The 12,030-nt window shown below is 39.8% G+C and overlaps 1 protein-coding gene across 1 annotated transcript in view; it reads left to right on the forward strand.

Moving 5' to 3' along the window:
• IL12RB2 (interleukin 12 receptor subunit beta 2) overlaps window positions 1-9,526 on the forward strand; it is a 32,405-nt gene extending 22,879 nt beyond the window's left edge. Inside the window, exons 15-17 of the mRNA XM_034433247.2 lie at window positions 811-910; window positions 4,920-5,007; window positions 8,529-9,526. Coding sequence (XP_034289138.2) covers window positions 811-910; window positions 4,920-5,007; window positions 8,529-9,044 — 704 coding nt within the window. The 3' untranslated portion in view covers window positions 9,045-9,526. The remainder of the gene's footprint in view (window positions 1-810; window positions 911-4,919; window positions 5,008-8,528) is intronic.
• Window positions 9,527-12,030: the final 2,504 nt, after the last annotated feature.

Below are 12,030 nucleotides of genomic sequence, written 5' to 3' on the forward strand. Positions count from 1 at the left end.
TTAGGCACATAATCATCTGTCAAAATGTTGGGTGAAATGGTTTGATTTTTAGATAATAAGCTGCAAAAGGTATTAAATTATCTTCTCCAATTGGAAGGTTGGGATTACTATATAGCAGGGGTGGGCAACTGTGTCCCTTTTACAACCTGTGGACTTCAACTCCCAGAATTCCTGAGCCAGCTTGGCTGTCTCAGGAATTCTGGGAGTTGAAGTCCACAGTTTGTAAAAGGGCCACAGTTGCCCACCCCTGCTATATAGGAAAGTATCCAGGGTGGTTGCTTTAATAAACAGCTAGTCCTTGATATACAACCACAATTGGCACCAGTTGTTATGGCTATAAGTTGAGGCACCCATGTGACCAGATCTGGTTTTATATTTTTTTCAGCAGGCTTTAACTGAATGTCACAGTCATTAAGTGTGAACCCATTCTTTCAAATGGGAAACCAGCAAAAAGCAGCCCAAATTGTGCTCATGCAACTGGCCATAATGGTGAGACAGTTACCAAGCGGCCAAAATGTGTTTATGTGGCCATGGGGGTGATGATGTGGTATAACATTTTAGGATGACCAAAAGTGCTTTTTGGGCTGTAAACCATCTGTTCTGAGCCCATCGTAATTTTGAATGGTTGTAAGTTGAAGCTACCTGTTGAAACATATGTGTCTTACGGAGTAATGTGTCATGGATCTCATTCAAAAAAAGTTGTAAGAGACTAAATAAATTAATGTCTTCAAAAAGATATCAGATTTCTAAATTCCTGTTAATCTAAGTTGTAATGTTTTAATACCTGTGCTTTTGTCTTTAATACAACAGGTGGATTTATAGGTGTTTCTGACTGGGTTCCAATTGTAACCATTTGCATTATTAGCACACTTTCAGTCTTCTTTTGCTATATACCAGCTGTTCGGCAAAAGTAAGTGATCCTAATTTTTTTTCTTAGATGATTTTTTTTAATGTTTAATCATGTCTAGTTCTCAGAGACTGCCTGGACAGGTGTGTTCAGTTTTCTTGGCAAGGTTTTTCAAAAGTTTCTTTGTCTTCATTGTCTCCTTCCCAAGGCTGAGGGAAACTGAGTGGCCCAGGGTCACCAAGCAATTTTGGACCTAAAGCAGGACTAGAACTCACAATCTCCTGGTTTCCAGTTTGATGCCTTAATCCAGTGATGACTAACCTTTTTCTCGTTGTGTGCCGAAACTGCGGCACCCATAATGCAATGCGGGGGGCCTGTGCATGTGCGCACAATCCCCACACATTCCCCCTGCCCCCCCGCACATGCACACGTGACCCCCCCATGCTCCACCCCCCACGCATGCACGCATGAAAGCTGGCACCCATAATGCAATGCAAGGGGGGCCTGTGCATGCATGCATGACCCCCTATTCTCCCCCCGCCCCATTTTGGGCCTATAGCCTCCTAAGCCCAAAAACAGGTCACAGGGGGGGTGCCGCACACTCGTGCTCCTACTGCCCCCCATGCACGCCCTGTGCATCTCAAAAATCAGCTGGCCGGCGGGAGGTGCACGCATATGCACAGTGGAACTGAGCTGGGCGACAGCTCGCATGCCCACAGAAAGGGTTCCGCATGCCAGCAGTTCGCCATCACGGCCTTAACCAATACACCAAAGTGTCTTTCTTTAGATCAAGCCTGTTAAACAGATACAGCGATGCAATCAGGTTTGACACCCCTGCTTTAGATGATTAGTGTTTATTAGATGTAGACATAAAATTAGAACACAATAAAAATGGAATTAAATAGGATAATCCACAGGGGAAAGCACTCCCTTGATTGTAAAAATATCCAGAATGAGTTGAGACATGTAGGGCGAAGTTAAGCAGGATGTTTTTTATTTAATTTTAAAAGCATAATACCAACAGGGAGGCTATTAATGGCTGCCTGCGGACCCATAAAAAACCTAAATTCCTCCACAGCAAACACAGTCCATATCGTGCCTTTCTCAACAACTTCAGATCATTCCTTCAACATGTTCATTCTTCATGATGATTCTGCTCGGTGCTCTACCTTTAACTATACTTTGCCTTGTTGTGTTCCAATGCATCCATACATTTCAGCTCCTTATCTTTAGATATGCATGTACATTCAGCGAGATACCTGACCGGGTTCCATGGATATAGTATTTCATTTTTGGAAGCCAAAGGGGCAGTCTACAAAAAGAGACTGTTTTAAACATGGATGCTCTAATATTATCTTTCTGTCTTTTTAGTTGCTTCTTCCTTTCCTTTATTTTAGCAGCTCCTCTATTGTATGTCTACTACTCCACTAAGAGCCCAAAAGCCAACCAGAAAGGGCTTAGGTCAGGGGTCAGCAACCTGTGGCTCTGGAGCTGCATGTGGCTCTTTCACCCCTCTGCTGCGGCTCCGTCACACAAAATATGCGTCACAACCGCCAATGTGCAACACCTGCTGGTTGAGCTTTTCAACCCCTGGGAGGCCAACCATGGATAAATCCAAGAAGAGAAAAGTTTCAGAAGAAAACAGAATGTTTACTTCAACTACATATGCTAGTTTTGTGGCTGTTCAAAAAGAGTCAGGCACGGGAAGGGTTTTGTGGCTCCAATGTTTTCTTTTCTGTGGGAAACGGGTCCAAATGGCTCTTTGAATGTTTAAGGTTGCAGACCCCTGGCTTAGGCAAACATACATACTCTGAAGATATGTGGAGAAAGATGCCCATCAAATGCTTATAGAGCGGCCACCTTCTAAAACTTGCTTTTGGAAGCGAGAGAAAAGTAAACAGTAATGAATAATATTTATTCATTTAATTTATATCCCCCCTTTATTGTATTTTTATAAATAAGATGGTGAACAAACAGAATAACAGAGTTGGAAGGGAACTTGGAGGTCTTTTAGTCCAACCCTCAGCTCAAGCAGAAGACCCTATACCAGTGATGGCTAACCTTTTTGCCGCCGTGTGCCAAAAATGGAGAGAGTGGGGGGTGCGTGTGTGCCCACACCCATAATTCAATGTGCCCCGGGCCGTTTCCGGCCTCTGGAGGTGGTGGGGAAGGCAGTTTTCACCCTCCCCGGGCTCCTAAAGAGCCTCTGGAGCCTGGGGAGAGCAAAAAATGGACCTTCCTCACCCCGCTGGAGGCCCTCCAGAGGCCGGAAACAGCCTGTTTCCCGACTTATGGTGGGCCCAGAAGGCCTGAAAATCAGCTGGCCGGTGTGCACGTGTGCTACAGCTGAGCTAGGGCAATGCTCGCGTGCCCACCGATATGGCTCCACGTGCCACCTGTGGCACGCGTGCCATAGGTTCGCCATCACGGCCCTATACCATTCTGGATAAATGGCTGTCCAATTTCTTCTTAGAAACCTCCAGTGATAAAGCTCCCACAACTTCTGGAGGCAAGCTGTTCCAATGGTTGGTTGTTCTTACAGTCAGAAAATTTCTCCGTAGATCAGTCCTCTCCTTGGTTAGTTTCCATCCATTGCTTCTTGTCTTGCCCTCAAATGCTTTGGAGAATACCTAATACTTTCTCCTCCTATTTTCCCCACAATAACAACCCTATAAGATGAGTTGGGCTCAGAAAGAGTGACTGGCTCAAAGCATGTGCAGGATTAGATAGTGCGCACAAAGCCATCGCCTCCCCACCCCCCACCTCGCTGCCACCAATCCGCAGAGCCGGAACCAGGAGTGGGTTCTAAAATTTCTTACTACCGGTTCTGTGGGCGTGGCTTATTTTGTGGGCGTGGTTTGATGGTCATGTGACAATTCTTTAGGATTTAGCAGAGGTACTGGTCTACCAGGCTTTTAACTGCTTGCAGAACTGTACTGGTCTACTCATTTGTTTTTGGAGGCACCGGTCTACTCATTTGTTCTTGGAGGCACCCATCTACTCATTTGTTCTTGGAGGCACCGGTCTACTCACTTGTTCTTGGAGGCACCGGTCTACTCATTTGTTCTTGGAGGTATCGGTCTACTCATTTGTTCTTGGAGGCACCGGTCTACCACCACACTGCCTTTTAACACTGATCAGCTGTAGGGCGGCCCTTTGAAGCCCCGCGGCAAGAGTTTAAACAGTTTTTTTCCTTCTAGCCAATCAGCTGGGACTCGGGAGGCAGTGAATAGATTGGGGGTGGGGCCAAATAAAAGGTAAAAATAACGCGGTGGCGGGCAGCTCCCGAACAAAGAGAACCGGTTTGGTGACATCATCATATCGTCACCGCTATCGGCTCGGCGGAACCGGGCCAAACCGGGAGGAACCCACCACTGGCCAGAACCATCGGGGACCACTGCCTTAAACAACTAGACCAGTTGGAACTGGTTCCCACTTTCATAAGGCAAAAAGTCAAATAGCAAATTCCTTGTAGGAATAATAATTGGCAGCTTTCTGCACCTTTATAATAACCCAAATCTGCTATTTTAAGCAGGCCAAATCAGACCTTCACAATTTACAGGGCAGAAACCTCCAACCATCTTTGCAAGCAACAGCTCGCTTATTGGCTGTTTGAGGTTACAACAGCACTGAAAAGTGTGACTTTTGACCATTTTTCACACTTATGACCGTTGCAGCATCCCCTTGGTCATGGGATTTACAATTAGGTTGCACGATCATGTGATTTATTTTTGCAACCTTCTGGCAAGCAAAATCAATGGGGAAGCCAGATTCACTTAACAACCATGTTACTAACTGATCAACTGCAGTGATTCACCTAATAAATGTGGCAAGAAAAGTCATAAAATGGGAGCAAGACTCACTTAACAAATTTCTCTTAGCAACACAAATTTTGGGCTCAATTGTGTTCATAAGTTGAGGACTATATTTATTGTACTCATGCCAGAAGAGTTTCATATAGCTCTGCCTAGTTTAATAATTTCTAGAGATATTTTAACATCCCACAATTGTGGCATTATCACTTAAAACTAACGGCTGCATTTTTTGTTTTGTTTTGTTTTTTTCTCACTAGGATTTTCTCTCTCTTTTCTGCTCTGGTATTTGGTTGGTATCCAGATCCAGCCAACTCTACATGGGCAAAAGAATTCTCTTCTAAAGAGGTAGACCAACCTACTTAATAACTCCAACCCAGCTGATTGACTTTTCTCTCTGAATAGAAAAACATCTTCCTTAAATTTGCAGAGAGAGAAAAAAGAGTAAATATAAATAATTTAGCTTCAGTTTTCTAAGATTTCCTCTTATCGAATGTAGATTTTCTGTGATGAAAAACACATGCCAAATTTATTGATGTGACAGTCTCATACGAATCTCAGAATCTGTTAACATTGTGGTGAAAAACCCCCACTTTATACAAGAATTTATGAATGTCGAGACTTCCGGTTTGCTGCTTGTCGCTGCCAGATGTTCCTTTGGGATCGTCAGCTTCCATCGCCTGTTAGAGCCGCCTTCACAACGGAATGGCGGCTCGAAAAAACTCCGTTTCCATGAGGAAACGGAGATAGAGCCGGCCGGGGTGGGTAGAACTCTCTGCGGAGTCTCAAAAGTTTTTTTTTTACTTTTGGGACGGAGCGGATGAGATGCCCCGTATCCCCAGCTGCTGCTCCGGGCTTTGGGAGACCTCTGCTGATGCAGAGCTAGGCGTCAAAAGCGAGCCTGTAAATTTAACAGACTACTCAAAGAAAATGTGAGCTGGACCTGTAATACTGAACCGCAAGTATTTTACTGAATTTTTAAAAGAAATTACTTAAGAGAGAGGAGGAAAAGAAAGAGGAAAAAAAGCCTTTTAAAATGGCGTCGGCTGGAGGAGAGGCTGAAAGGGAAAGTCCTTCCGTTTTTTATTACTACAATGTAGCGGAATAAATACCACTGGCTACATTTGTAGACAAAACTTCGCTCCTGTGTTTTTTTCTCTTTTTCTCTCCCTTGGAGACCTGATATTGTTGTTGATTGGAAAGAAGTCTTTCTTGCTTTTTTTTTTAACAAAGCCTGCCTGGGCGGAAACATGGCACTGAGACTCATAAAGTCAGATAAACAAGAAGGGGGGGGATTCCCCCACCAGCAACTTAAAGGAACAAGTCTTAACTCTTCAGTCTGAGAAACCTGATTTTAATATAATAGAATTTTTTATAGAAGAGATTGAAAGAAGGGAGGAGATTGTGAATCAGCAATTTGAAAAATTTAAGCAGGAAATTAAAGAATTGGTGAAATCTAAGTTTGATTTTTTGGAGAAAAAATTCTCAAAAATGGCTAATGGTTTTACAGAATTTATGATGCGGTTGGACACAAATACTAATGTACTAGAGTCTAAAATGGAAGGAACTCAAGATAAATTGGACAATAGAATCCAAAAAATTGAAAATGACTTGATAAACATTCAGGATAATAGCTTAGAAGAAAAACCTAAAATGAATGCTGATCAAAAGTATGGTAATGCAGAAAATCTGCAACAGAAGATTGAAAAAGAGATTTTAATGGTACAATATAATTTTACAGAATATGCGATAAGATTAAGAGGTTTGCAGGAAAATAATAGAGATGATTTAAGGAAAATATCTTCTGAATTTCTAGCTGGGATTCTAAAGGTTCAACCTGATGAAGTGTTTAGTAGGATTGACAGAGTTTATCGAATCAACTCTTGGATTGCCAAGCAAAGGCAATTGCCGAGAGATGTGGTGATTTATTTTATAGATAAAGAAATTAGGAATAACATCGTGCAAAATTCCTTCAATTCTAAGTTGCAACTGCATGGAAGAAAGATTTGGATTTATAAGGAACTCCCACCTAAGATATTGATGGAAAGGAAGAAATTTGGTTTTTTGGTGAATGAGTTAAAAAAGAGAAATATCTCATTCAGGTGGGATGCCCCAGTTGGTATTATATTTAGATATCAAGGAGAAAGATATCAGCTAAACGTTGTTGAAAGAGCGGAAGAATTTTATCAAAATAGGTTGAAAATGAACTTAACATCTTCAGGTATAATACACAATAAGCAGAAGGAGCCGGAAATAAAGGAAAAATATCGAAATATAGAGACTGTACCAGATGAATTGCCTTTGGTTTCATTGGATACCCCAGCTGGACTATCTATAAATCTGAGAGAAGTGGCATCTAACCTTAATGTGATGACTTATCAAGGCAAGGACAAGTATGGAAACCAATTAGGGGAAATACAAGGGATAAAAAAGAAATATGAGATACAAATACAAAACCAACAAAACCAATCTACAAAGCAGAACAAAATCCGACCAGATGATACACAATTTGTAGAAAAGAAACCAGGATGGAAACCAAACCCACAAAAAGTAAAGGAAAAAAGAAATAGGTGGCATAAAAATAGAAATTTCTAAATCAGGCAACAGTGAAGCCAGTGACTTTAAAATATGAATGATTATGTGTAAATACAGAAGAGGCGATGTATTGGTTAATATCATCCTGAAGATTGTGGCAGATCTCTGCATGGCCGTAATTTGGGGACGTGAAATGAGCCTTAAACTGATGGATTTGAATTATCCATTTTGGAATTTTTTTTTTTGTGTTGATAAATATATTATATTATCTTGAATTACAAGGCAAGAGAATTATGCTGGGGCATGCAGAAGATCGGGTTGTTACCCACTACGATGACGGGAATTAATAATCCTGATGAAACCCACAATTATTACTATATGGAATATAATTATAATGTCACTCGGGTGGTTGTTTTTACTTTTATATATATAAGAAGATATTTACTACTGATGGGGGCAGATATGATTGAAGATCTTGAATAAACTGTTGCACCAGCAAGCTATGTTACCCGATTATGGATGTTGGTTCTACCAATCCAGTGGAAAGACCTTAAAGAAGATACTATATGGATTATAAATTTAAAGTTATTGTCTTTTCTTTTTTTTTATTTAGATATAATGGAAAATATAGACATATATTTTTAAGTAGTGTGGGCAGTGAATTAAAGATATTAAGAAATGTGTATGGTAATTTTGCATGATAGTGGGTGAATAAGCTAGTTAGTAGATTGATTAGTCTAAGAAAAGGGATTTTTAAGTGATATATTTAGGGGAGTGGAGGAAATGGATAGAGTGGAATAAATGTTAAACTAGATTTGATGGGGAAGGCTGCTCTGAAATGTTATAGTAATATACATAGAAGATTAAATGTTAAAGTAGGACTTATTGTATAGTTTTAAAGTGGAGAAGTTATTTTATAATGTTATAGTATAATGTCCTTTTTTTTTCCCCTTTTTTTTCCTTTCTTTTCTCTTTTCTGAAATGTATGGATAAAGGGGGATGTTATAATATTAATAATATTTTTAGTAAGTAAAGGTCAATATCTAGAGGAGGGAGTAAGTAATCTGTTATGAATTAGGGTTTTTTTGTTATGAAGAAGTCACAGGGGGGGATGGCTGGGGTGGGGAGGGGGGGTTAGGGAGGGGGAGGGAGAGGGGGGGGGAAAATCTGTATTTGAAAACTTTTTCAATAAAAAAAAAAAAAAGAATTTATGAATGTCAAATTGTGCCGAGCAGTTATATAAAAGTGACATTTGTGCAAAAATGCTTGCTTCTAAAGAGAGGTATATTTATATTATTATCAAACTCACATTTTCTCTTAATTTCTTCCTTAAGGATGAATCAAGTTCCAATTCTACAGAGTTTTTAAGCCACCCAGTCAGATCTGAAGACCCCGAAACTCTACAAATAAAGGAAATCTTAATTGAAAGACAAGGCTTTACTTTTATGGATGGGCACATATACAAAAATTCCGAGACAGAGGCACTATCTATGAGAACTAGCAACTGCAATTCTTTGACTACCAATATAACAGATAGTACTGGGAACTATCAGTTGCCATCTTTGTACAAGAAACTTATACCTGAAGATCCAAATGAAAGCCAAGTATTTTCTGAGTGCTTGGTTAATCCACTCAAGGATGCCACAGAAGATTACCTGCCAACCATCACACCTGCCATTATGACTTCTGAGGAAGACAGCTCTGGATCTGAACTCAATTTGTTGCCTATTTTCCCTATAAGTTCTTTTCGAAGAAATCCAGGTTTTTTGGGTGGAAAACTTACTCTGGATGCTATAAAAATGGACTGTAATTCTTTCACTGAGAACCCTTTTTTAAGAGCAGAGATATAGGGAATGTTGCTCTTAAGCATTATGACTACCTATGCTCTGTGAGGGGTGCTATTCTCATGATACCCCCAAACGCTTCTCATGGGGATTAGATTCTGTTGTGATTTTTATAAAACAAAAGAAAAATAAGCAATTTCATGATTTCAAAAACTGGGCACTAGAGGGGATTAAGTTTTTAAGAAGAGGAAAGATATACAAGGCAGTAAGACTATTGCAAAATTGTTATATCAATGAATCTACAAAGGCGGCTTTTGAAAAATGAATTCAGAAAATGCTAGCTACAATATCGATAATTTCAGTAATTATTTCTGCTTCTATGAATAGATGTCCAAATGTTCTTCAACGTTATTGAAGAAATGACATATAGAACAAATTTTATCTGACAAGTTAGAAATGGTTTCAAAAGTGGATGTATAACTGACAGACCAAGACAATTACTTTAAAAAATGATGTTTCACTGGATTTATTAAAGAAACTGACTTAAATTTACTTAAACTTAAAATTTAAAAGAGAACTACAAACCAAGGGCATGACCTGGATGTTTCTTTACTTGATTTATAAAAGAGGCTTATTAAAGCCTTGAAGAACAGTGTGTGATGAGATAAAGAAGAAATAGAGAAAAACAGATCCTATGACAATATTTGAATGAACTAAAGATTAACATGGTTAGAAATAAAAAGGATATCAAATTGTTTTTTGATTAACATTAAAACAAGATACATAGTTAGCATGTATTTTGGGAATTTTTTTTTTTTTTTTGGTGACACCAGGACTGAAAAGATGATGTTGCATGGATTTGTTTATAGATAAAGAGGTGGAATTTTGGATGAAGTAATAAATGTTTGTAACCATAATCACTAAATTTGTTTGTGATGAAAGCTGGAAATCGCATACATACATATACATACATAATACATACATACACACACACACACATTCTTTTGCATTTTTTAACTTTTATTCTCTTTAAGTTTCGTTTGTATTAGTTTATAGTATTAAAATTCTTAATAAAATGGTATGTGCATAAATTAGGACAGTCAGCAGGCATAGTCATGGCAATTGAAAAACAAGGTCTTTGAGAGGTGTAACATGTCATTTGGCTGACTCATTACAGGCATTTTCAGTGGAGAGAATCCAATCCCCCACACTTCACTGTTAGGTGAGATCATAGCTCACTGTGTCTGAAACACCAACGGGGCTGATGCAAGTTGCATGTTCTGTAATAAAGATTGGAACCTACCCTTCTAAATCAGCAGCAAAAATCCTGGCCTCGAGAGTACACGGAGTCCTCGACTTACAATAATTCATTTAGTGACTGTTCAAAGCTACAATGGCACTGAAAAAAGTGACTTATGACCGTTTTTCACACTTACCTTTTTATCATCCATATGATCATGTGATCAAAATTCAGATGCTTGGCAACTGACCCATGCTTATGACATTGCTGTGTCCCAAGATCACACGATCACCTTTTGCAACCTCTTGACAAGCAAAAACGACGAAGCCAGTTTCACTTAACAACCGTGTTACTAACTTATCAACTGCGGTAAGAGAGGTCATACAATGGGCAAAATTCACTTAACAAATGTCTCACTTAACAACAGAAATTTTGGGCTCAGTTGTGGTTGTTAAGTTGAGGACTACCTATATTAGCAAAATAAGAGGAATTGAGAGAACCACTATGATCAGCTACAGCAGTTGGTCATAGAACAGGGGTGTCAAGCTGGCAGCCCGCTGACCGGATGTGTCACGCGCAGGCCACGCCCACCCCAGCTCTGCAAAAAACGAGTTTGACACTTGTCGTAGAATGCTTGAAGTTGGAAAAAAACAGAGAGGAAATGAGGAGTTTCTGTGAGAAGCCTTTCCTAAGCTGTGACAAATTTAATACTCTGTAGCAAGGGTCTCCCAACTTTTAAGACTTGTGGACTTCCCAGCAAAGCGGGCTGAGGAATTCTGGGAGTTGAAGTCCACAAGTCTTAAAAGTTGCCAAGGTTGGAGACCCCTTCTCTGTAGGATTGGGAGACAAGACATGGGGCAGAATGGCCAGGAACTGAAGCTGCTGCAGTCGTTCACACAGAAACATGAAGGGTGAGTTCAATAAGCCTTTAAGCCAATCTAACCCATTTTTCCCCTAACCCAATTAAACTAGGTGGCCAGTTAACAAAAGAAACTCGACACTCTGTGTAGTTTGTACATCAGCATTCACATCTGACAATGCAAGCAAATCACAGGATTGAAATGTCTGTGAGGAACTCCTATGGTATCATCAGAGCAGCCAACTCAGGTAAACAGTAGGAAGTACCAGCCCTTAAGGCAGTGTTTCTCAATCTTGGTAGCTTGAAGATGGGTGGACTTCAACTCCCAGAATCCCCCAGCCAGCACTGCTGGCTGGGGGATTCTGGGAGTTGAAGTCCACCCATCTTCAAGCTTCCAAGATTGAGAAACACTGCCTTAAGGGCAGTCCTGGGCATGAGTGGAATTGCCACAACAAACTTAAGTTTTGAAACACCGCCAAATGATTTTTGTGTGTGAATCCCAAAAACTACAATGCTGCAATGCTTATATTATGTAGCATAAGAGCAATTACAGACCAAAATTTAAAATACACAAAAAATACATCAAAGCAGCTGGAAAAAGAGCATTTTTGTTTCCATACTTACAATACCCATTATATTTCCAGCTTAGGAGATATAAAATTGCAGTCTCCCAACTTATTTTATGTTGATGACAAAATTTGTTCCAATATTTTCTGGGGAAGTGGAGCAGGAGGGTGAAGAGAGGTTATTTGAGCATTAAAATATAACAAAGGTCCTTTTTCACTTTATTTAAAGCACTGGCTTAAAGTGTTTTGGAACTGAATGTCTTTGGTGCTTTCTTTGAAAAAACTCACTCACAGTAGCATCATGGATATGACCAGGAACAAAAGACCAATTTCCCAAAACCTAAAGTAGAAAAATTAAATCAGTTTAAGAGCCCAATACAAAACAGA

The sequence above is a fragment of the Pantherophis guttatus genome, chromosome 3 (genome assembly GCF_059756535.1).
Source record: "Pantherophis guttatus breed Tessera chromosome 3, ASM5975653v1, whole genome shotgun sequence".
Lineage (NCBI taxonomy): Eukaryota > Metazoa > Chordata > Lepidosauria > Squamata > Colubridae > Pantherophis > Pantherophis guttatus.